At 41.6% G+C, this 25947-nt stretch overlaps 3 protein-coding genes across 4 annotated transcripts; 1 reads left to right on the top strand and 2 right to left on the bottom strand.

The window, feature by feature from the left end:
* The first annotated feature begins 5313 nt into the window (after positions 1–5313).
* LOC118377638 (c-Myc-binding protein-like) lies at positions 5314–8491 on the top strand. The gene is made up of 5 exons (XM_035764582.2): positions 5314–5642; positions 6016–6088; positions 7151–7199; positions 7876–8005; positions 8209–8491. The coding sequence occupies exons 1-5, from the start codon at positions 5628–5630 to the stop codon at positions 8251–8253; spliced, it is 312 nt and encodes a 103-aa protein (XP_035620475.1). The 5' UTR covers positions 5314–5627; the 3' UTR covers positions 8254–8491.
* Positions 8492–8857: 366 nt separating this feature from the next.
* LOC118377637 (gap junction alpha-9 protein-like) lies at positions 8858–13662 on the bottom strand. Its single transcript, XM_035764581.2, has one exon. It carries the CDS (start codon positions 11631–11633, stop codon positions 10050–10052), a length of 1584 nt encoding a protein of 527 aa, XP_035620474.1. The 5' UTR covers positions 11634–13662; the 3' UTR covers positions 8858–10049.
* A 3503-nt stretch (positions 13663–17165) lies between these two features.
* Positions 17166–25747, bottom strand: LOC118377636 (akirin-1-like). Of its 2 annotated transcripts, none has more exons than XR_004824292.2 (5): positions 25204–25747; positions 20074–20220; positions 19110–19241; positions 18775–18874; positions 17166–18683 (listed from the first exon to the last, which is right to left on the bottom strand). XR_004824292.2 is itself a non-coding variant. In XM_035764580.2 (5 exons), the coding sequence occupies exons 1-5, from the start codon at positions 25406–25408 to the stop codon at positions 18673–18675; spliced, it is 567 nt and encodes a 188-aa protein (XP_035620473.1). In that variant the 5' UTR covers positions 25409–25722; the 3' UTR covers positions 17166–18672. The 2 variants fall into 2 exon arrangements, 1 of the variants encoding a protein (XP_035620473.1); XM_035764580.2 differs by having other exon boundaries at positions 18775–18846; positions 25204–25722.
* Positions 25748–25947: the final 200 nt, after the last annotated feature.

Below are 25947 nucleotides of genomic sequence, written 5' to 3'. Positions count from 1 at the left end.
ATTGTAAACTCTCCTTCCAGACTCACATTAAGCATCTCCAAACCAAAACTGAAATCTAGAATTGGCTTCACTTTTCGCAACAAAGCTTCCTTCACACATGCTGCCAAACATACCCTCGTAAAACTGACCACCCTACCGATCCTTGACTTCGGCGATGTCATCTATAAAATAGCCTCCAACACTCTACTCAGCAAACTGGATGTAGTCTATCACAGTGCCATCTGTTTTGCCACCAAAGCCCCATACACTACTCACCACTGCGACCTATATGCTCTCGTTGGCTGGCCCTCGCTTCATACTCGTCGCCAAACCCATTGGCTACAGGTTATCTACAAGTCTCTGCTAGGTAAAGCCCCACCCTATCTCAGCTCGCTGGTCACCATAGCAGCACCCACTCGTAGCACGCGCTCCAGCAGGTATATCTCACTGGTCACCCCCAAAGCCAATTCCTCCTTTGGTCGCCTTTCCTTCCAGTTCTCTGCTGCTACTGACTGGAACGAACTGCAAAAATCACTGAAGCTGGAGATTCCCATCTCCCTCACTAGCTTTAAGAACCAGCTGTCAGAGCAGCTCACAGATCACTGCACCTGTTCATAGCCCATCTACCTCATTCCCATACTGTATTTATTTATTTTGCTCCTTTTGCACCACAGTATCTCTACTTGCACATCTACCATTCCATGGCCTATTTATTGCCTTAACTCCCTTATTTGACCTAATTTGCACTCACTTTATATAGACTTTGTTTATTTTTTTTCTACTGTATTATTGACTATGTTTTGTTCATTCCATGTGTAACTCTGTGTTGTTGTATGTGTCGAACTGCTATGCTTTATCTTGGCCAAGTCGCAATTGCAAATGAGAACTTGTTCTCAACAAGCTTACCTGGTTAAATAAAGGTGAAAAACGTTGTGTTGTCATTCATTCAGACTCAATTAGGGTTCCTTACCAATTTACTCACCAGATTACATTCTCTGCGGTCACAAGAAACTGCTGGTCCCTGAGAAACTCTAGCAAGCAAGATATATACCTTCCATTTTCCACTACTCCAAACTGCAGGTCTGGGGTTGATTAGAGATCTACGTTCAATACGTTGTGGCTCCATCCTGCCACTACTCATTAGGCATGACAAAATGGAAGAGCACATGTGGAGTATTAACGAGACGTTGTGTCACATACATATTTCAACCTAGTTATCTTGATAGTTTACCCTGTACTGTTAAAAACCTTGTGGATACGCCTCAGGGGGGTTCTATAATGCTTCAATTATTTAAATAATGGGGGGGGAGTCACATTATGCAATGGAATAATGAAACATCCTCTATGGTTGATATCAACCACCTGACCTAATCATTCCCAACATCAGAAGATCTACCTGAGGGACAACAACACATGGCTCATTAATTTTGAACATCTTAAAAGTAAGCTTTTTGAAATCTAACATTTAACCAGACAAGACAGTTTAGAACACATTCTTATTTACAATGACGGCCTACACCCCGCCCTATTGGACTTCCAATCACAGCCGGTTGTGATACAGCCTGGAGTCGAACCAGGGTGTCTGTAGTGACGCCTCAAGCACTGAGATGCAGTGCCTTAGACTGCTGCGCCACTCGGGAGTCCCATATGTAACAGTATAACTTTCGCCCCTACCCGAGCTTGAACCAGGGACCCTCTGCACACAAAGACAACTGACACCCACGAAGCATCGTTGCCCATCGCTTCACAAAAGACGCGGCCCTTGTAGAGCAAGGGGAACCACTACTTCAAGGTCTAAGAGCGAGTGACGTCAACGATTGAAACGCTATTAGCGTGTACCACCGCTAACTAGCTAGCCATTTCACATCGGTTACACATACATGTACAGTCGAAGTCGGAAGTTTACATATACTTAGGTTGGAGTCATTAAAACTAGTTTTTCAACCACTCCACAAATTTCTTTTTAGGAAACTATAGTTTTGGAAAGTCGGTTAGGACATCTAATTTGTGCATGACACAAGTCATTTTTCCAACAATTGTTTACAGACAGATTATTTCATTTATAATTCACTATGTCACAATTCCAGTGGGTCAGAAGATTACATACACTAAGTTTACTGTGTCTTTAAACAGCTTGGAAAATTCCAGAATATAATGTCATGGCTTTAGAAGCTTCTGATAGGCTAATTGACATCATGTGAGTCAATTGGAGGTGTACCTGTGGATGTATTTCAATGCCTACCTTCAAACTCAGTGCCTCTTTGCTTGACATCATAGGAAAATCAAAAGAAATTAGCCAAGACCTCAGAAACAAAATTGTAGACCTCCACAAGTCTGGTTCATCCTTGGGAGCAATTTCCAAACACCTGAAGGTACCACGTTCATCTGGGCAAACAATACTACGCAAATATAAACACCATGGGATCACGCAGCCGTCATACCACTCAGGAAGGAGATGCTTTCTGTCTCCTAGAGATTAAGGTACTTTGGTGCAAAAAGTGCAAATCAATCCCAGAACAACAGCAAAGGACCTTGTGAAGATGCTCGAGGAAACAGGTACAAAAGTATCTCCATCCACAGTAAAATGAGTCCTATATTGGAAGAAGCCACTGCTCCAAAACCGCAATAAAAAAGCCAGACTACGGTTTACAACTGCACATGGGGACAAAAATCATACTTTTTGGAGAAATATCGTCTGGTCTGATGAAAAAAAAGAACACCACCCCAACCGTGAAGCACACGGATGGCAGTATCCTATTGTGTGGGTGCTTTGCTGCAGGAGGGACTGGTGCACTTCACAAAATAGATGGCATCATGAGGGAAGAAAATTACGTGGATATATTGAAGCAACATCTCAAGACATCAGTCAGGAAGTTAAAGCTTGGTTGCAAATGGGTCTTCCAAATGGACAATGACCCCAAGCATAGTTCCAAATTTGTAGTAAAATGGCTTAAGGACAACAAAGTCAAGGTATTGGAGTGGCCATCACAAAGCCCTGACCTCAATCCCATAGAACATTTGTGGGCAGAACTGAAAAAGAGTGTGTGAGCAAGGAGGCCAACAAACTTGACTCAGTTACACCAGCTCTGTCAGGAGGAATGGGCCAAAATTCACCCAACTTATTGTGGGAAGCTTGTGGAAGGCTACCCGAAATGTTTGACCCAAGTTAAACAATTTAAAGGCAATGCTACCAAATACTAATTGAGTGTATGTAATCTTCTGACCCACTGGGAATGTGATGAAAGAAATAAAAGCTGAAATAAATCATTCTCTCTACTATTATTCTGACATTTCACATTCTTAAAATAAAGTGGTGATCCTAACTGACCCAAGACAGGGAATTTTTACTAAGATTAAATGTCAGGAATTGTGAAAAACTGAGTTTAAATGTATTTGGCTAAGGTGTATGTAAACTTCTGACTTCAACTGTACATAGAGTAAGGTCACCAATGTTGAGACAAAGTCACGGGTAGAGTAACACTAGCTAGGTTTCTGAATGGTGACAGATTTTCATGTGAATATTCTAAAATCTGCATTAAGAAAATATTGACCGTTTCCCACCAGTGGTGTGTTCCCACCAAATTGACTTTCTGTAGATAAAAATCTGTGAGTGATGACATAGTGCACACAAAATGTACCTTTTCACTTAAGTTTTCACATACGGAATAATAATCTTAAGTTTAATTTGTTTCCATCGCATTTTCAACTCTATTAATAGTTTCGTCACAAAAACTGTGTTAAAAAGCAAATGTGCCCACTTTGGACTTGGCACGTGTTCTCTAGCCAAGATACAGTACAGGTAGGGGTAGATTTACTTCAATATTATGATTATTTTATCAATATTTGCGCATAAAGGCATTTCCACTGGCATAATTAATCTTACCGACACAAAAAGATCCCACCATGTTCACTGAAAAAAATGATCTGTTGACATTTGTAAAATTGTATCGTAACTTCCTGTTTCCATTACTGTCATCCATCACACGCTGTCATTTTTTATATGGTATGTCTTTACTCGCATAAAAACTGTGGATGGAAACTTAATTTTTATCTAGGTTTCCATCGAATTAATGACAGATTTTCATGCAAATATGATAAAATATGCACAAAAAAAATACAAGTGAAATGGGTTTCCATTTTTATTTAAACTCTTCTGATGGTTTTGTCATAAAGAATGTTGCGTTATATAGCGAACGAACCCACTCGGATATTGATTGGCATTTGCTCTCTTGTCAACACCTCGCAGATACACAGCTGGTATAGCCTTGCAGGATTTACCGCCCCCACCTACCGTCAACCAATCATGTCAATGCGAAGCTGTACGGTGCCCTCCACAGAACGTAAGAGGCCATGATATACAGAGCTTGATTTGGCCACTGCGTGTCTCTGGCAGATTCGCAATTGCGTCACACCCGCGACACGAAGCCTCCGACCACATTTTCGGATCAAGCATAAATTTGCTTTGTCTATTGTGCTCCACTATCCAGGTTGTATTCCACAAGATGTCGCCAAACGAGACCCTGTTCTTGGAGAGCACCAACAAAATCTACAATGTTGACATCTCCAGTAGCTCTTTCGTCAATTTCCAAATCTGGGGTTTGCCTGGTGCCTGGTCAAGTGGACTATGAGATGATCTTCAGGGGTACGGGGGCTTTGATCGTGTCATTGATGCTCAAGTGAGACTATTAGGACAGTTAGATGTTGCACTACCCATGGCAAACATTGAGAAGGCTATACAGCCTACAGTTTCAGATGTTTATGTCATTCAAAATAGGTGACTCCTCTGCTTCGAGGGGTTTGTCTTTGTTACTTTTTTGACTGGACCAGGGCCTGGTCAAAAGTAGTTCACTATATAGGGCAGGGGTGGACAACTCCAGTCTCCGAGGGCCTGATTGGTGTCATATTGTTTCTCCATCCCTAACAAACACAGCTGATTAATCAAATTGCATTCTAAACTGAAGATCACGATGAGGTGATTATTAGAGTCAGGTGTGTTGTCTGAGGCTGGGTTGAAAAACTGTGACACCAATCAGGACCTCGAGGACTGGAATTGCCCACCCGATATAGGGGATAGGGCGCTGTTTAGCACTAACCCTAATCACACTACTAACATTATGCCTAAAATTAAATTAAGACCTAAAAGCACATTTTTGTTTTCATACATTTTTTTCGATTTAGGATTATTTAAAAAAATAAAAAAAACTTTGTGGCTGTGACGAGCGTCAATTTGTCTGTTTCGTCTCATTTCCGCCATGAGCTGTATTTTCCCCGTTCCCTCAATCTCATTGGTGCTCCAGGCAAACGCTGTTTCACTACATGGCCATGAGATGGCGCCAAATATATAGCTAGGGGGGTTTTCCTTTTACACAAGTAGCTCAGTTTCATTTATTGAATAGCAAATAGTGAAGTAACCGACAGCGTATAGAAAAGTCCATCTTCATATTAGAACATCATCAATCATTGACATTTTATCCCATAATTCACAGTTCAGATAATTGTTTTGTTTTTTGTCGTTGTAGCAACCGCACCACTGTGGGAGAAATTGCTTTGTTTGCAGTCGGGCTCTGGGTCTTGTCGGCTGTTGCGTTGATTAGCTAGCTAGTTTACAAACCTTTAATCATCCTAACGCTACATATCTGTTCGCAATAATGGCCCATTACAGAGTAAGTATACGAAACTGTTCTTCAATGAACAGTGGTTTTAAGATATTTCTTTCATGTCCTATGTTTTCACGTGTTACTTTGTAAACTAAGTTAGCTAACTAACTGCATTCATTGATTACTTTGTATCTAGGTTAGCTCTCCTTTATTGGAATCAGCTGTGTGGTTGTGCTAGTTAAACTATTTGTTTTCAAAGTTTATGGTCAATCAGGCATATATATATATATATATATATATATATATATATATATATATATATTTTTTGTATTCTGCTTACCTGCCTGGAAACTTTCAAAAGAAACTGAAGTAGAGTTATCTAGCTACAGCTTTAAATAGCCTATGCTTTTGCTTCTTCTCATCATTGTTGATTTCACAGGCTTCAGAGTCCAAGAGAGAACAATTTCGAAGGTATCTAGAAAAAGCTGGAGTTCTTGACAGTCTCACCAATGGTAGGCCTCTTTCAGAAATTGAAGAACATTACTGGCAACGTTTCTTTTAATATGCATAAAGTCTAAAGTTTCTCATGCGGTATACTTTGATTTTGTGAATAAATGTTCATCATTTTGATTCCAAATCCTAACCACTTGCATAGTCTATAGCAGGGGTGTCAAACATAGGCAAAGGGTGTCCAATATGGGCCGCACGTGAATTTTGTGTTACAAAATAACTCAATACACTTTAACATTTTAGATTTACATTTTAGTCATTTAGCATAACATCTTATCCAGATCAACTTACAGGAGCAATTAGGGTTAAGTGCCTTGCTCCAAGGCACATCGCCAGATTTGTCGGCTCAGGGATTCGAACCAGTGGCCATTTGGTTACTGGCCAAAATGCTCTTAAAGGGAAACTTAAAAAATGTTCAACGTCATAGGTACTCCAGCACCACCCCAACATCAACATATGTGAAAATGGTAGATTAAGTGTTTACAATGACATCATCGGTGTGTATCGGGTGATTTTTGGACCAATCATTAGTAGGCAATACTAATTGTCTATAAATTAGTTGATATAATTGAAAAAACATGTATTTCTCATTCATAATCTCCAGCACCACCTCAACATTAACATAAGTGAAAATAGCGTAGTTCTATGTTTTGTAGTAAAAAAAAGACAATGAAGTAGACATTAAAAATGCTTTCCCTTTAACCGCGAGGCTACCTATCGCCCAGGACAAAAATACACCAAAAAACAAATTGAAACAGTGTATACATTTTAATACACCTAAATTCATACCGTTTCTTGACTTCGTTCAGCTTGCTATAATCACCGAAATGAAAACTAGACAGTCTGGGAGCATCGAATACAAAACGTCGATGATTACTCGTTTTTCTGTGCTATTTTTCACGGTGAGGATGTATAACGCGTATTCAGTGAGGCCCTATGGGACCTTGTTGAAGAACGAATGTGGCCCCCAGGGGCCAGACCTGTTTGACACCCCTGGTCTATAACAAAACTTTTGACTCGCATATCACAACCAATATCCATAACAATTGTATTGCTGTTTGCAGTGTTGGTCGCCCTGTACGAGGAGCCAGATAAACCTAACAATGCTTTGGAGTATCCTTTTTGTCTTGGTTTGATTCATATTCCAATATGATGACAACCATGACCACCGTCTCAACTGATCCCGTTGGTGCAGATGTTGCTTGCTGATTCAGCTAGTCACTCGTAGTGTTGGGCAGAGAGAATACTTTGCCTGAAATCTGATGAATACTGCCTCCCCCTGTGTGCAAAGCGATCAAGCGTAGACTTTGTGTACGTTACAGTAGCCTCGTCTAAAATTGTAGTTGTTCATGTGATGTCTTTTTAAAGGCTCTTTTTCTTATTGGTCTATTAGCTAATTTACCGCCTGGTGATGTCACCAGGCAGGCCAAAACTCCACCCCACCAAAACAGGCTGAAATCTCAGGTGGCCTTTTCAAACAGCTCTTACACTAAAAGGGCATTATCATTATTCTCATTTCACAGCATTATGCCAATCTCATAGTGTGGAAATATATAAAACACAGGAAAATCACATTTTTGACTGCACTGGGACTTTTTTAAAAGAGTTTATGGTGTACAGTGGCTGGCCGGAGTGGTGGTGCTCTGGTGATATGGGTTCAAACCCTGATTTACACCACTTTCCATTCTATGCACCAGCAGCTCTCCTCTCCCTCCATCTCAATCACTTCTTGTTCAAGGTAGCTATCATCAACAACAACAAGTTTAGACTAGCCTTCACCTAACCCCAGCTTTCTAAAGCATCACCTTGGTGTGGCTGGTGCTGAGCCAGGAGACACGGAGGCCCTCCGTCTGGAGCTAACTGAGCTACAGCAGAAGTGGGATCTGCTCATGGAGGAAAACAAAGACCTCAGAAACAGGGTCAGAGAGAATTGAATTTTTTTCCTAAATTCAAGGCTTTGTTTCCTGGACCCAGATTAAGTTTAGATTCTCCAATGATCTTGTTTTTTTTTAGCCCAGAACTAGGCTTAATCTGTATCCGGGGAAACCACTCCTAAATACCCCAAAAATATTTAATCCCGGTACATTGCAAATACCAGACTTTTCTCTACCTTGTTTTACAGCTTCTGCAGTATGAACCAGCACCTGAGGATGGAGCAGCAGAATAGCGGAGTTGGTTGAATTGTTCTTTTTGTCCACTGTTTTGAGAGAAAAAAGGCACTTTTTTTGTTTGTTATTTCTTAGTAGTATAATGACACTATACCCAAGGATTGGGGGGAAAACTGTTAATTGCAAAAGCAATGTATTTTTGTTAAGTAGTATTTTTCTGTGTACAGGCACTTGTTCAATCTAAAGCGTCAACTTTTTCTCTCCAATTTCAAGTCAATAAATACTATTTTCAGCAAATATTCTTCATGCAAAGTTATTGTGTTGATGTATCTTTAGATGGAACTCCCAACTGATCCTTGCCTATTCATTTAAATGCCACACACACAGGGTCACCGTGACAACAGGCCTACTACTTCTGGTCCAGTATAGGCTTGGCGTTCAAAGCCAATTTTCTTGCCTCTTGCTGTTTGGATTTATAATTTTATATCTCTGTAAACTAATTATGTTAAAATATAATCTCATTAGTAATTCAAGAATAGTAGTACTTTATTTTATCAAGTGAAATTATTATACATTGATTTGTATATTCACAATTGTATGATGTAGTGTTTAGTAAAAAAAAACAAAGTACAGCTTCATATAAGCAATAGGCCTGTTCAAAATCAGTCCCAATCAAAATGTATAATTTATATTGTCAAATGATTAGTGGGCTTTGTGCCACAATATCAACGCTTTTTCAGGATGGAGGACATCTGCAGTATCCCGACCTGAAAGAAAACAGAACACGTTGAAAATATTATGTAACTGGTTTAGCCGAAGACTACATTGTTGTAGTAGTTCAATTATAGTTGAACTGAAATAAGCTGTTGCTTTGTTGTTCATTGGATAGTTTAAATAAAGTTGGCCCGAAGCCTATATCGTGAGTAAAGAAACTGTCTTGGGCTGATACTCAAATAGATTATGTCACTGGGAAAATGTCCTCTGATTTGATTGGTAGCTAGTGAACTCCAGCCACTAATTTAAATTGTAAAGTCAAATTCACTTGGTTATTGTGCTTTTTAAAAGTACAATACCTTAAATACAATATTGAGGAAATCATGCTTTGAAACTTTTTCCTTGTTAACACATTCTTTCCAATGAATATCATTGAGTTTTGTGTTACGTAATTGCGAATTACAGCCTAAAGGATATAGATTTTCTGATTCTGCTTTCTACTGCTCTTGGTTCATTGCTGTGAGCCTTGCATTTAAATGCACGCAATGCAATGAAAGTCCTTCGAACTAAAACAGACCTGGTAACAATGTCTGTCTTTTTTATCTAGATTTACTAAGTGTTTTCCATTGCAAAATTCTGCTTTGCTTTTTGTCTTCTGAAAATAACAGGTGCAAACTTGGTGCATAAAAACAGACTGACAAAATGCATTGTGGCCTGGGCCCAGAACAGTTTATCTTAACGGTAATACTGTGTACTCAACTTCACTGACAGAAAAACATCACTGTCTCAAGAACTGCAATTATATGGAATAATATAATTTCTTGGGCTACACTTCAGGGCACACTTAGCTAACACCGTAACAGTTTACCCTGAAGCATAGCCTATTTTTTTATTTATTTAACCTTTAATTAATTAGGCAAGTTTAAGAAAAAATTCTTATTTACAGTGACGGCCTACCCCAGCCAAACCTTCCCCTAAACCGGACAACGCTGGGCCAATTGTGCGCCACCCTATAAGACTCCCAATCACGGCTTGTGATACAGCGTGGAATTGAACCAGGGTCTGTAATGACTGCTGCGCCACTCTGAAGCCCCAACATCGTAACAGTTTCTTGTGACATGATGAGATAAGGTAATAAACCTTAGATCTGCAGGTCGCCTGGAGCTCGCCTGCTGCTGCCGTTACTTGCCAGTGACATTCGGCGGTTGGGAGAGCAGACGGGAGGGCTGTTGCCATCGCGGCTGTGCTGAGACACTGAGCTCAGTTCTATTGAGTCTTGGCTCTGGGGCCTGCTGAGTCTCTTGATGTCCGGCTTAGAGAAGGCCCTGGCTCTGCTGGCAGCAAAGCTACAGCGTGGCTTCATGGTTATCGTCCCAGGGAAGGAGTCCCCACTGTCTGAGCCATTCCCTTCCACCACAGTGGAACAGTTCCAGGGGGCACTGACCCTCCGTGGTTTTCTTGCAATGACCGAAAGGGTCGGGCATGAGGAGGCATCCATCAAGGGTAGCACGGGTAGGGTGGGGTACTCAGAGCCCCGTGACCCTGTGAAGTCCATGTGGTGGGTGAGAGGATCTACAAGGTGGCGTAGAGGACGCACGACAAGATCCTCTGGCTCATTCTTCTTGTCCACAAGGGCAGAGCGTGTCGTCTCACGGTTGATGTTCTTTGAGTTGCTGTTGTGCTCAGGACTTGGCACTGCCTCCTTACTGGCTGTATCGTGACTGTCTGTACATGGCTCGACACCAGGGTCCACCTGAATAGGAACAAAGGCAGAGGAGGCATTGAGGAGGGAATGCGTCGGTCCGTTGCCCTGTTTCTCTATCAGGAGTGTGTACCCACTGGGTCCGCTATGGATAACAGGCTTGCAGCCCCCAGAGGTTCCCCCCATGTTAACTTGTTTGACGTCAGAGTTTCTTTTGGATTTGCTACGGTAGTAGTCATCCTTCAGGTGTGGGTGGTAGGCCAGGAGGCCCTTCTTAAGCTTCCTGTAGCTCAGGTGCGTGATCTCCAACAGGCTGAGGAAGAGGGAGACGGCAGCGATGCCCTGCATGAACATCATGAAGACAGTCTTTTCCGTGGGCCTGGAGACAAAGCAGTCCACCACATTTGGGCACGGCTCCCTCTCGCATTTAAACAAAGTGTCCAGGCGATGGCCGTAGAGGAGGTACTGGCCCATCATGAAGCCCACCTCCACCACAGAGCGGGTGACGATGTGGGCCACATAAGTCTGTAGCAAGGACCCTCTCAGCGGGGCCTTGTTGAGCTTCCCCAGATCCAGCTGTCTCATCTCCCTCTCGATGCGTCTCCGCACCTCGATCAGCTCCACTGCCTCCAGCTCCCGACGCAATGCTGCCCTGTTAGTGTGGCGCGTCTTCTCCAGAGCTCGCAGCTGGTAGATGGCGTGGCCCATGTAAACCAGAGAGGGTGAGGAGACGAAGATGACCTGCAGCACCCAGTAGCGGATGAGTGAGATGGGGAAGGCTCGGTCGTAGCACACGTTACGGCACCCTGGCTGTTCGCTGTTGCAGATGAAGTCGGTCTGCTCGTCGTTCCACACGTCCTCTGCAGCGACGCCAAGCACCAGCATCCGGAAGATGAACAGGATGGTCAGCCAGATCTTTCCCACCATGGTGGAGTGGATATGCACTTCCTCCAAGATCCCACCCAGGAAGTTCCAATCTCCCATCTTCACGTGGGTTTTGCTAAGTAATGGAGAAAATGACATGTTAAAAAGCAGGAAATGGATTGTCAAGATGAAGTGTATGGTGAGGTCAATAATACATGGACAATCAATGTTTATTATAAAGCAGAATTGATGATGACGATGATATAAAAGGGGAAACCTGACATTCCTACATCCATTTTGGGATTTCTAAATTAAGGATATGTACCCATTGATCCTTGAAGAATATCACTTTTATAAATGCCTCATGAGCTTAGTTCAACTGTCGTACCCTGTCAGAACCCAAAATAATAAGCTTGTTTTGCTCCTAATGTTTTTTTAAACAAATTAAACGTTAACAAACACTACAGCCTCAAAAAATGGTTAAAACTATAATGTTGATATCATGGATTGCCAGTCCTTGCATTCATAGTTCTGTATGAATTTGAAAGTGGTAAAAAAATGTCCAGCCCCATCCCTCAGCGTTTTCATGAAACAGGCGGGAAAAACACTCATTGTTTCAACTGCTGATTTGTCTCTTTAATAATCATTATATCACTTGCTAATCAAGGACTAATGATAACCATTAGTCCTAATTGAATGATCATTAGGTAATACAATATCAAATGAAATAATTGCCTAGTTACAGAGAAAATGATCACCCCCCAAAAATATGTAAATTATATGAATTAGAATGCAGTGGTCTTTGTGAGTTTAAATCAGGAGGGCTCTGGTGGGAAAAAAATAAGTTAAAACTCAATCTAAAATCACACAAGTAAACTTACCTTTCATTGGGGAAATAATATGCACATAAACAGACATTTTAGAACAAAATATTTGGATGTTTGATACAATCCTGTGCTCATTGTCAATCTCTTTATCTTCTTAGTAAACCATAGGATACCCAGCCCACAACTCCACAGCTGATTAAATGAAAACAAAGCAAAAAGCAGCCCGTTGGCCTGGGTTGGTGAGAACTTTATAGCCTGCCAAGAGAAATCAATTATACTATTAGTTGTCATTTACCTTGCAGCAGTATGAACGGACTGCCGGTGGAGGGGAGCCCTGCAGGTCATCGGGTAATAGGGGACCGCCAAAATATCCAATCGTTTGTCTATTTGTGGCTGCTCTCAGAGGACCTCAAACCCCTGTGACCCTCGGTGGCGCTCTACCCTGTGATGCCTGTAGTGGAATATGATGTGGTCTGTCCGATACACAGACACTGAGCCAGAGCACTGGCTTACCCCCTTTTGGCCCCAGTGGCTCTGAGTGCATCTCTATGGGGAGCCAGCAGTTAAAGTAAAAATCTATTAGGTCAAATATATCTGAAGTGGATTGATATTCCTGCCAGTGGTTACTAAGTGGTGTCTACTTTGGGAATAAGTACAAAACAATTAGGATACTATTCATTCCCATTATTCATCAAGTCACTGTATTCTCATGTGTCAGAATTGTGTTGCAGAATTACTCAATTTGGAGAATGACAGTTTGATCAAACTCAAATCTCAATAAACTACTGTTGGTAACCAATTGCAGAATGTGTGAATTTCTTTGTTTCATAGTGAGACGGACTGAATAGGAAAGCTCATTTTCTTTTATTTATCCATGGGCCATGATAAGTTATTCCTCATTGATAACCACACACCTTCAATCAATAAACTTTGGCATTTTGGAATGAACCTTTGAAACCTACAACAGATTAAATAATACTCTATATCAGTTATTAGTAACATATATTATGCAATACATGTTTTCTTTACACATAACTGTAGATTGTTCCTTAGCACTGTTCCCAAACACAGTTTTAACACCACAATACTGGCACAATAGCTGCATTTACACAGACAAATTCAGATTTCCACCCCCCAAAAATTATTGGTCTTTTGACCATTCAAATCACGTCTTTTCCCAATAGTTTGGCAAAAATATCAGAATTTGTCTGCTTGTGTAAACAAAGCCATAGCCATGGTGATTTCAAAGCTACAGGTTACAATCCTGTTCAAAAGACACGCTGGAATGGATTGTCTTGTCATCTAATTATCTTGGCTGTAAATAAACTTAACAAAATTGTCCATATTAGTCCAAATATAATTTATCTTACCTTGTTCTGATATACAATGTCAGATTATTGCTAAATCTGTTCACAAGCAGCTGGCTGTTTGGCCCTTCCAATGAAAGGGATATTCCGAGTCATTAAGCAGCTATATCGCTGAACTCAATAAACCCTGTTCAATAATTGCCTTTAGTTTTTCCTGTGGTTTTGTTAATACTGACCCTTCTGTCATCACTATTGGTCTCTATGCCCTCTGCCATGACCTTGAGCCCAATCAACCTACTATACTACACCTGTACTACTCCACGCCAACATTGGGATTTTAACTTTTATATAATGTTGTTTCCTCTCATTGTAAGAACTGATTGCATGCTAAAATGTGAGTGTAAAAACAAAGCAAATGTTTATAAATGAGGCCTCTGGTTTGAAATACTTCTTGTTGCAATCTCACTGTAATTCCGTGTTCACTTCCTGATTCAAGGGATTCGGGGGCCTAGATTCAGTTGTTCTTCACATATACAAGTCAAAGTGAATGCATGCCATATTAAATTATATGAGAGTCTGGAGTGCTTCCACCATGGTACACTATACTTTTCCATCAGTGCTTTTTCTCCGTACTGGAGATCAATCGGTCATGTCCAATTTTATACATGGATGACTCCCTGTGAATCTAATTAAGTTGACACCCCCCAGCTATTGCATGTTTTTTATTCAATTTACACAAAATCAATAGCTATGGCTTGTTGGAAGGTTAGGGTTGCATCCCAAATGGCACCACATCCCTATATAGTGCGGTACTTTTGACCGATGGGCCCTAGTCATAAAAGGAATAGGATCCCATTTTGGACAAATCCTTGGTTTTGTTTACTGTGGCCTGTGCCCTAGGAGTACTAGTTGAACCAGACAATCCAGGCCCTTTTTGAGTTTCAAAGTTGTGAAATATGTAGCGTCTAATTCATAATTCCTTAATGCTTGCTCTATTTGTTACTAAAGTCAAATGACTATTTGTAGTTGCTGTCCATGACGTCTGTCAGGATGTCACTGGCTGTTTTAGCTTTCTCTACTATTGTCATTCTCATATAGCGTCATTGGAGTTGGCTAAAACAGAAACTGGTCAAACATCATTGTGATTTGATTGCGGGTGATGTGGAGGTAAACCCAGGCCCTGCATGTCCCCAGGCGACCAGTTTTGATAGCCTTTATCCGCACCCTCATCCTACTCCTCCTCTGTTCCTCGGGTGATGTGGAGGTAAACCCAGGCCCTGCATGTCCCCAGGCACCCTCATTTGTTGACTTCTGTGATCGAAAAAGCCTTGGTTTCATGCATGTCAACATCAGAAGCCTCTAAGTTTGTTTTACTCACTGCCTTAGCACACTCTGCCAACCCTGATGTCCTTGCCGTGTCTGAATCCTGGCTGAGGAAGGCCACCAAAAATGTGGAGATTTCCATACCCAACTATAACATTTTCCGTCAAGATAGAACTGCCAAAGGGGGAGGAGTTGCAGTCTACTGCAGAGATAGCCTGCAAAGTAATGTTATACTTTCCAGGTCCATCGCCAAACAGTTCGAACTACTAATTTTAAAAATTACTCTCTCCAGAAATAAGTCTCTCACTGTTGCCGCCTGCTACCAAACCCCCTCAGCTCCCAGCTGTGCCCTGGACACCATTTGTGAATTGATCGCCCCCCATCTAGCTTCAGTTTGTTCTGTTAGGTGACCTAAACAGGGATATGCTTAACACCCCGGCAGTTCTTCAATCTAAGCTAGATGCCCTCAATCTCACAAAAATCATCAAGGAACCCACCAAGTACAACCCTAAATCTCTAAACAAGGGCACCCTCATAGATGTTATCCTGACCAACTGGCCCTCCAAATACACCTCTGCTGTCTTCAACCAAGATCTCAGCGGTCACTGCCTCATTGCCTGTATCCGCTACGGGTCCGCAGTCAAACGACCACCCCTCATCACTGCTCCCTAAAACACTTCTGCGAGCAGGCCTTTCTAAGCGACCTGGCCCGGGTATCCTGGAAAGATATTGACCTCATCCCGTCAGTTGAGGATGCCTGGTCATTCTTTAAAAGTAACTTCCTCACCATCTTAGATAAGCATGCTCTGTTCAAAAAATGCAGAACTAAGAACAGATATAGCCCTTGGTTCACTCCAGACCTGACTGCCCTCGACCAGCACAAAAACATCCTGTGGCGGACTGCAATAGCATCGAATAGTCCCGCAATATGCAACTGTTCAGGGAAGTTAGGAACCAATACACGCAGTCAGTCAGGAAAGCAAAGGCCAGCTTCTTCAAGCAGAAATTTGCATCCTGTAGCTCTAACTCCAAAAAGTTCTGGGACACTAAAGTCCATGGAGAACAAGAGCACCTCCTCCCAGCGGCCCACTGCACTGAGGCTGGGTAACACGGTCACCACCAATAAATCCATGATAATCGAAAACTTCAACAAGCATTTCTCAACGGCTGGCCATGCCTTCCGCCTGGCTACTCCAATCTCGGCCAACAGCTCCGCCCCCCAGCTACTCACCCAAGCCTCCCCAGCTTCTCCTTTACCCAAATCCAGATGTTCTGAAAGAGCTGCAAAACCTGGACCCGTACAAATCAGCTGGGCTTGACAATCTGGACCCTCTATTTCTGAAACTATCCGCCGCCATTGTCGCAACCACTATTACTAGCTTGTTCAACCTCTCCTTCGTATCATCTGAGATCCCCAAGGATTGGAAAGCTGCCGCAGTCATCCCCCTCTTCAAAGGGGGAGAAACCCTGAACCCAAACTGTTACAGACCTATATCCATCCTGCCCTGACTATCTAAGGTCTTCGAAAGCCAAGTCAAACAGATCACTGACCATCTCGAATCCCACCGTACCTTCTCCGCTGTGCAATCTGGTTTCCGAGCCGGTCACGGGTGCACCTCAGCCACGCTCAAGGTACTAAATGATATAACCGCCATCCATAGAAGACAGTACTGTGCAGCAGTCTTCATCGACCTGGCCAAGGCTTGACTCTGTCAATCATTCTTATCGGCAGACTCCGTAGCCTCGGTTTTTCTAATGACTGCCTTGCCTGGTTCGCCAACTACTTTGCAGACTGAGTTCAGTGTGTCAAATCGGAGGCCATGTCGTCCGGTCCGGATTTAGATAAAGCAAAATGCTATGAGAACAGGTTGTTCTACCAGGTTTGTTGTTGGTTTAATTGTGAAGCCATAGAAAATGGAAGTCTCCCTCCCATACCAATTGTTCTTGAGTAGCTTCAGTAGTGTCGAGCAATCATAACCGTGTACTTCGACAGTACATTGAATATATTGGACCCTTTCGATACTAGAAATCTTTCAAGTATTTGTGATACTGTGTTTCATGGACTGATATTCTCCATAGTTATGAAAAATGTTTACAAAATGCTGTTCAAAATGCTACATTAATGCTGTCCCCCAGTGCACTATTTTCATTTGCTACTGAATGTAACACTTGTGCCGACTCATATTCGGCTTAATGTCTTCTAATTTAACTCACAAGAACTACATTCAAAATGATTCCCTTCAAATCAAGGCTTTATTCAACAATGTTATAATTGTGTACAGCAAAACTGAGCTCAAAAAACACACATTATTACATGTAGGAAAATTAAAAAAAATTGATTGGGTATTTTTGATTAAAAGTTCATAGTAAGATCTTCTTGTAGAACTCAATCCAAAACCACACAATTAGAGAATCAAGTCTTCGTCTGTGTAAAGAAATGGTCAGAAAGGTCGTAACTCATGATGCATTTAAAATGGTACTTCCTAATGGTAGGCTTGCACCCTATGTACACAGCTTGTGAAGAAGCACATTAGTTCATGTTTGAATGATGAAAATCAGTTTTGTTTCAACCCAAAGCCATCCGTTAAAGACATACATTCACTGTATTCAGTAGTACTATGTAAAAGGACTAAATAACCCCGTCAGTCCTAATCACAGGCTTTACAGAACACACCAGTATTATAGGATCCCCTGACTAATAACCCACAACTAGTCATTTAATAGGGATATCAAGTAGTACATTAAGAGTTTTTAAATCATATGCAGAACATTCAATAAAATAAATTTAAAAAAGGGGGACCGGCTACAGATCGAAAACTTTGAGAAGGTCACTACAATGAGTGTGGTTCCCTTACACACCTCTCAAGGGCCCAAGTATTATAGATTAAAAAATGTTTTTTTAAAGGACTGCAGTTTCAACCATGGGTATATTAGACACAGTTATACTTTACTCCGACCGCAATCTTTTTTTCTTCAATGGTGTTTTATTCCAAACCAAGAGAGGATAGGTGCAGTTTCCCCACATTTCATTCTCACACGAAACAAAGCCTCAACCATAGTCTATCCCTGTGAAAAGGATCTTAATCAGTCAATAAATGAGCCCTTCCCTTCATGGTATTCTTGGGAGTAATAGCCTGCATATTTTATAAAGAGCTCTGTATAAGAACACATGCTTTGCTGGCATCTCCTCAATTGCAGCATAATTGGGTAGAATGTCTGAACAAGAACCTTGCCAATTCCAAACAGATTATCGTGGGGTTGACCTGATCATTTTCTGGAAAGGGTAGATCAATTGAAATATGCAAGACAAGGGAGTCAGCCATGTACAAAAATATGTTTCAAGAAAAGCAAAACCGTCTGTAGTACACTGAAGTACCCCCTGTATAACATCAAATACAATTTAGATAAAGCACAAAATGGCAAATAACTCTCATTAAATTTAAAAAAAAAAAAAACATTTTCATGTATGGTTGGTGAAAAATGAGGATTCATGCTGCAGCAGTGGGTTTGGGAGGTTAAATAGAAGTCACATCAGCCTAGCTTTCTGCAGCAATTTATTAAAAAGGAACGTCAACCATCCATCTCCCCCAAAAAAAAGAGCACACCCACACAAGTACAACTCAGATTATTGAGTGTTAAGTCAAAAAGAAAATCATAGCACTGAAGTAGTAAAGAAAAACGTGGAGATAGGCGAGCAGCAGTCTAGACGTGAGAGCGGGTAACTTCCTTATTTAAGATAATTCATGAGACATCTGAAAAATAAGAAAATGATGATTTAAAAAAACAGGCCCTGCAGAAACACGAGGATAAAAGTTAACGTGTTGTGATATCGTTGGAACTCACAGCTGGAGGGTCTGGCGCCATATTGTTTCATGATCTGGTCATGTGTGAACTTCACAAACGATTCATATTGTTCTGGGAAGGAACCAAAACGTCAAATGATCTATGGAATTAAAACTATTAAACTGAGCTGTCTGACCATGAGATGTCAATCTGGGCCTGTATTCCTAAAGCCTTTAAGAGTAGGAGAGCCGATCTGGCATCCGGTCCCAACTCCCCCTCATGTAAAATGATTAATTATGGTCTAAAATGGTGAAACTGATCCTAGATCAGCACTCCTACTCAGATGCTTCATGAATCCTGGCACATATCTGTAAAGAGGAAGTCGCTCAGTATACCTGCCAGTTTAGTGTTGAGGACTTGCTCATACTCTTCACGGATGTTCTCGTCATGGTCCTTGAGAATCCGTTCACACAGAGAGCCAACTTGGTGCAGTGTGAAACAGGGCTGGTCCCTCTTCACAGAAGACCCTGGAGAAACCATAACATGACAAGGAATGGTCTGTGGCCTGACAACAGCACATGCAAAATCCCAAATGGCACCCTATTCCCTTTATTGTGGACTACTTTTGACAGGGGCACTACATCAGGAATAGGGTGCCCTATCGATGGTTAAAAAGAACCACCTTACTAGGTCAGGATGTTGAAACATCTAGAATAAACACATGCAGAATTCTTAAGAATTTAACTCTGGTGGCTCTTATTCACCACACCAAGAAAACAAGACAGCAGTGTGTGTGTTATTCATCCGGACAGTGAGACAGCACAGTGTGTGTGTTATTCATCCCTACAGTGAGACAGCACAGTGTGTGTGTTATTCATCCCTACAGTGAGACAGCACAGTGTGTGTGTTATTCATCCCTACAGTGAGACAGCACAGTGTGTGTGTTATTCATCCCGACAGTGCGACAGCACAGTGTGTGTGTTATTCATCCCGACAGTGAGACAGCACAGTGTGTGTGTTATTCATCCCGACAGTGAGACAGCACAGTGTGTGTGTTATTCATCCCGACAGTGAGACAGCACAGTGTGTGTGTTATTCATCCCGACAGTGAGACAGCACAGTGTGTGTGTTATTCATCCCGACAGTGAGACAGCACAGTGTGTGTGTTATTCATCCCGACAGTGAGACAGCACAGTGTGTGTGTTACTCATCCCGACAGTGAGACAGCACAGTGTGTGTGTTACTCATCCCGACAGTGAGACAGCACAGTGTGTGTGTTATTCATTCTTACAATCATTTATTTGCCATCAGACGCTAACAGCATCTCCTTCAGCTTGGTGGGAGTGCATGAAAACACACCTGGTTGGGCGCTTGGTGCCATGAAGCCAGGGCTTTGGCCTGGGCCATCACTTAGACTCTGGGACTGGCTCTGGTTGAAGGACGCCTCAAGCTTCCGCCTCCTCTGATAGCGGCTGTATTCTTGCCTAAGATTCTGGACAATCTGCTCTGTGGACAGGAGAAACAGAAAACGTAATCTTAACATGATTGGCGTATCCTGGAATGAGTGTTTCCTCACGCATCAACCCAGGCCTCCCACATGTCTCTCAGTTGCGTGATAAAACATGGTCACACATGCATGCACCTAATCAATCCATCATTTTTTTCAATTTGGTAGGTAGATGGATGTATAAATGACTTCCTAGCAATGGTGTAAAGTACTTAAGTAAAAATATTCAATATTCAATCATTTCGACTTAAGTTGTCTTTTGTGGTATCTGTACTTTATTTATATTTGTCTTTTGTGGTATCTGTACTTTATTTATATTTGTCTTTTGTGGTATCTGTACTTTATTTATATTTGACAACTTTTACTTCACTACATTCCTAAAGAAAATAATGTACTTCTTACCCGACACCCAAAAGTACTTGTTACATTTTGAATGCAGGACAGGAAAATGGTCCAATTCATGCACTTATCATGACCAGGGCATCCGTACCACCTCTGATCTGGCGGACTCACTAAACACACGTTTGCAAAACTATATATATATATATATTTTTTTTTTAAGTCTGAGTGTTGGAGTGTGCCCCTGGCTATCCATAAATAAAAAAGAAAAGTGCCGTTTGCTTAATTTAAGGAATTTTAAATGATTTCTGCTACCAAGCTAAAACTAAAGCAGGAAGCACCAGTGACTCGCTCAATACAGAAGTGGTCAGATGACATGGATGCTACGCTGTAGGACAGTTTTGCTATCACAGACTGGAATATGTTCCGGGATTCATCCAATGGCATTGAGGAGTACACCACCTCAGACACCGGCTTCATCAATTGACGATGTCAGCGTCGTCCCTACAGTGACCGTATGTACAGTACCAGTCAAAAGTTGACACACCTACTAATTTCTGGGTTTTTCTTCATTTGTAGTATTTTCTACATTGTCGAATAATAGTGAAGACAAAAAAACTGGACCGTTCGCACTACCCTCTGTAGTGCCTTGCGGTTGGAGGCCGAGCAGTTGCTATACCAGGCAGTGATGCTACCAGAGGTCGACCAATTATGATTTTTCAACGCTGATACCGATTATTGGAGGACCAAAAAAGCTGATACCAATTTTTAAATTTGTAATAATGACAATTACAACAATACTGCATTAACACTTATTTTAACTTAATATAAAATATCAATAAAATCAATTTAAGCCTCAAATAAATAATGAAACGTGTTCAATTTGGTTTAAATAATGCAAAAAACAAAGTGTTGGAGAAGTAATATGTGCCATGTAAAATATACCTTTCATATACCTTTGACGATTGGATGTTCTTATAGGCACTATAGTTTTGCCAGTGTAACAGTATAGCTTCCGTCCCCCTCCTCGCCCCTACCTGGGCTCGAACCAGGAACACATCGACAACAGCCACACTCGAAGCATCGTTACCCATCGCTCCACAGCCCTTGCAGCGCAAGGGGAATAACTACTCCAAATCTAAAAGCGAGTGACGTTTGAAACATTAGCGCACACCCAGCTAACTAGCTAGCCATTTCACATTGGTTACACCAGCCATTAGGCTGATAGGCTTGAAGTCATAAACAGCGCTGTGCTTGCGAAGAGCTGCTGGCAAAACGCACAAAAGTGCTGTTTGAATGAATGATTACGGGCCTGCTGCTGCCCAGTCAGACTGCTCTATCAAATCATAGACTTAATTATAACATAATAACACACAGAAATATGAGCCTCTGGTCATTAATCCAGAAACTATCATTTAAAAAACAAAACATTTATTCTTTCAGTGAAATACGGAACCGTTCCGTATTTTATCTAGCGGGTGGCATCCCTAAGTCTAAATATTCTTGTTACATTGCACAACCTTCAATGTATGTCATAATTAGGTAAAATTCTGGCAAATTAGTTCGCAATGAGCCAGGCAGCCCAAACTGTGGCATATACCCTGACTCTGCGTGCAATGAACGCAAGAGAAATGACAATTTCAGATGGTTAATATTGCCTGCTAAACTGGATTAGTAGTTATAACTAGCGATTATGATGGATTGTTTTTTATAAGATAAGTTTAATGCTAGCTAGCAATTTACCTTGGCTTCTACTGTATTCGCGTAACAGGCAGACTACTCGTGGAGTGCAATGGTTAGAGCATTGGACTAGTTAACTGTGCGGTGGCTAGATTGGAACCCATGAGCTGACAAGGTGAAAATCTGTCATTCTGCCCCTGAACAAGGCAGTTAGCCCACAGTTCCTAGGCAGTCATTGAAAATAAGTGACTTTGACTTGCCTAGTTAAATAAAAAAGGTATAAATGTTGTTGTTTTTTTACGATTTCAGATTGTTATGAAAACTTGAAATCGGTCCTAATAAAATCGGCCATTCCGATTAATCGGTCGACCTCTAGTCAGGATGCTCTCGATGGTGCAGCTGTATAACCGTTTGATGACCCATACCAAATATGTTCAGTCTCTTTGAGGGGGAAATAGGTTATATGTCGTGCCCTCTTCACGACTGTGAAGACCACGCTAGTTTGTTGGTGATGTGGACGCTGGCTGAGCTGTAGTCAATGAATAGAATTCTCACATAGGTGTTCCATTTGTCCTGGTGGGAAAGGGCAGTGTGGAGTGCTACAGAGATTGCATCATCTTTGGATCTGTTGGGGCAGTATGTAAATTGTGTGAGTGGGACTAGGCTTTCTGGGATGATGGTGTTGATGTGAGCCATGACCAGCCTTTCAAAGCACTTCATGGCTACAAATGTGAGTGCTACGAATCGGTAGTCATTTAGGCAGGTTACTTTGCTTTCTTGGGCACAGGGACTATGGTGGTCTGTTTTAAACATGTAGGTATTTGGCCTAGGACCCCAGATCCTCAAAAAGTTATACAGCCCACCAACGAGAGCATCCTGACAGGTTTTTCCAACAATTGTTTACAGACAGATTATTTCACTTATAATTCACTGTGTCACAATTCCAGTGGGTCAGACGTTTACATACACTAAGTTGACTGTGCCTTTAAACAGCTCGGAAAATTCCAGAATATTACGTCATGGCTTTAAAAGCTTCTGATAGGCTAATTGACATAATTTGAGTCAATTGGAGGTGTACCTGTGGATGTATTTCAAGGCTGACCTTCAAACTGAGTGCCTCTTTGCTTGACATCATGGGAAAATCAAAATAATATCAGCCAAGACCTCAAAAAAAAAAATTGTAGACCTCCATAAGTCTGGTTCACCCTGGGGAGCAATTTCCAAATGCCTGAAGGTACCACATTCATCTGTACAAACAATAGTACACAAGTATAAACACCATGGGACCACGCAGCCGTCATACCACTCAGGAAGATGCGTTCTGCCTCCTAGAGAGAAACATACTTTGGTGCGAAAAATGCAAATCAATCCCAGAACAACAGCAAAGGACCTTGTGAAGATGTTGGAGGAAACAGGTACAAAAGTATCTATAGCCACAGTAAAACAAGTCCTATAGCGACAACCTGAAAGGCCGCTCAGCAAGGAAGGAGCCACTGCTCCAAAACTGCCATAAAAAAGCCAGACTATATGGTGTGCAACTGTACGTGGGGACAAAGATGGTACTTTTTGGAGAAATGTCCTCTGGTCTGATGTCCTCTGGTCTGATGAAACAAAATCAAAACTGTTTGGCCATAATGACCAGCATGTTTGGAGGAAAAAGCAGGAGGCTTGCAAGCCAAAGAACACCATCCCAACCGTGAAGCACAGGGGGTGGCAGCATCATGTTGTGGGGGTGCTTTGCTGCAGGAGGGACTGGTGCACTTCACAAAATAGATGGCATCATGAGGAAATAAAATTACGTGGATATATTGAAGCAACATCAAGACATCAGTTAAAGCTTGGTCGCAAATGGGTCTTCCAAATGGACAATGACCCCAAGCATACTTCCAAAGTTGTGGCAAAATGGCTTAAGGACAACAAAATCAAGGTATTTGGAGTGGCCATCACAAAGCCCTGACCTTAATCTCATAGAAAATGTGTGGGCAGAACTGAAAAGTGTGTGGAGCAAGGAGGCCTACAAACCTGACTCTGTTACACCAGCTCTGTCAGGAGGAATGGGCCAAAATTCACCCAACTTTTTGTGGGAAGCTTGTGGAAGTCTACCCGAAAAGTTTGACCCAAGTTAAACAATTTAAAGGCAACACTACCAGATACTCATTAAGAGCATGTAAACTTCTAACCCACTGGGAATGTGATGAAAGAAATAAAAGCTGAAATAAATCACTGATAATTCTAACGTTTCAGTCTTAAAATAAAGTGGTGATCCTAACTGACCTAAGACAATGAATTTTTACTAGGATTAAATGTCAAATTGTTTCAATGTATTTGGCTAAGGTGTATGCAAACTTCTGACTTAAACTGTATCTACTAGGCAATGTCAGTTAACAATTAATCAAAAGGCCACCCGGACAATTTGCATCGACACCCCCTTTGTTTTTACACTGCTGTTACTCCCTGTTTGTTATCCGTGCATAGTTACTTTACCCCTACCTACATGTACAAATTACCTCGACTAACCTGTACCCCCGCACATAGACTCTTACCCTAACCTCATTGTTATTATGTTACTTTTTTAAACTTCAAGTTTATTTAGTAAATATTTTCTTCATTATATTTCTTGAACTGCATTGTTGGTTAAGGGCTTGTCGTAAAGGAACACCTGTTGTATTTGGCGCATGCGACAAATAGAATTTGATTCGATTTTTGACATGAAAAATTTAGACATATACTCAAGTAGAATTTTACCAGGTGACTTTCACTTGAGTCATTTTCTATTTTAGATATCGTTAGTGGCTAACGTTTGCTAACTACATATTCTATGTATATGCCTTTTACATCATAATGATCTTGTCTTGCTTCAGTGTAAGGCCTATTAGCTACAGCCTTTAAAAAAGTAGGCTTAATTATTATTAGATAGCCTCTTTTACTATGTCCATCCAGCTCAATTGGGGCAATCGACTAACCTGGGGTGAGCCTGTGTTCTCCTCCACAAGTCGGTTGGGGTGACATCGGACTGTTGTCACCTGTAGCAGACAGCAAGTTGCATCGCTTTGGAGACGGGGAGACCGGAGTCCCGGGCAGATTGCTGCACCTTCGCCGTTTTGGAGATTGAGGGCTGTGAAGGGCCTCCAACTCCACTGAACGCTTCAAAGTAGCTGTGCACGCCATGGTAGCTAACTTAGTCCAGAAAACAACTTCTTTTTGGTGGGAGGGGTGTCGGTCAAAATGTTGGATAGCTGCTAATAGTAACTGAGTAAATGAAGATTGGCTGTCCCGTCTTGCGCTTTCTTGTCTTCTAATTTATTTTTCTCGGTGTTTTGTTAAATCACTCGCTTGCTAAATAACAGCGTTCAAATGGCGTCTTCTTCCATCTAACTTTCGTTTTAAGGCAGATGTCACACCTTTAATTGCCTTCACCGCCACTTACTGGGCGGAGTTCAGACCGAAATATTAATTTTGCTTCCTTTTTAAAAAGTTAACACAGCTAGCTAGCTGACCGATTTAAGTAATATCTGTACTTTATCAAATTAAACGTATTCTCTTTTAACAACCAAAATGATAAGTTCAACGTTAGCCAGCTAATAATAGGCGATATAGCTTGCATAATATAGCTGCCCGCTCCTAGTGTTCTACCAAAGCCACGCAGCTAATACTAATTAGTCATTTAATAACATCTATATGAGCTATGCAGGCATTAGCTAATGTTT

This window comes from Oncorhynchus keta, chromosome 20 (assembly GCF_023373465.1).
Source record: "Oncorhynchus keta strain PuntledgeMale-10-30-2019 chromosome 20, Oket_V2, whole genome shotgun sequence".
NCBI lineage: Eukaryota > Metazoa > Chordata > Actinopteri > Salmoniformes > Salmonidae > Oncorhynchus > Oncorhynchus keta.
This window is presented reverse-complemented; position numbering and strand designations above follow the sequence as displayed.

What these genes read in the sequence shown, in the direction of transcription:
- LOC118377636 (XM_035764580.2), bottom strand. Translation starts at nt 25,408, where the DNA reads ATGGCGTGCACAGCTACTTTGAAGCGTTCAGTGGAGTTGGAGGCCCTT. An exon ending in AGAACACAGGCTCACCCCAG is followed by an intron (nt 20,221 to 25,203) that starts GTTAGTCGATTG and finishes TCCTGTCCACAG; the next exon opens with AGCAGATTGTCCAGAATCTT. An exon ending in GGCACCAAGCGCCCAACCAG is followed by an intron (nt 19,242 to 20,073) that starts GTGTGTTTTCAT and finishes TGGTTTCTCCAG; the next exon opens with GGTCTTCTGTGAAGAGGGAC.
- LOC118377638 (XM_035764582.2), top strand. An exon ending in TCTTGACAGTCTCACCAATG is followed by an intron (nt 6,089 to 7,150) that starts GTAGGCCTCTTT and finishes TGCTGTTTGCAG; the next exon opens with TGTTGGTCGCCCTGTACGAG. An exon ending in ACAAAGACCTCAGAAACAGG is followed by an intron (nt 8,006 to 8,208) that starts GTCAGAGAGAAT and finishes CTTGTTTTACAG; the next exon opens with CTTCTGCAGTATGAACCAGC.
- LOC118377637 (XM_035764581.2), bottom strand. Translation starts at nt 11,633, where the DNA reads ATGTCATTTTCTCCATTACTTAGCAAAACCCACGTGAAGATGGGAGAT.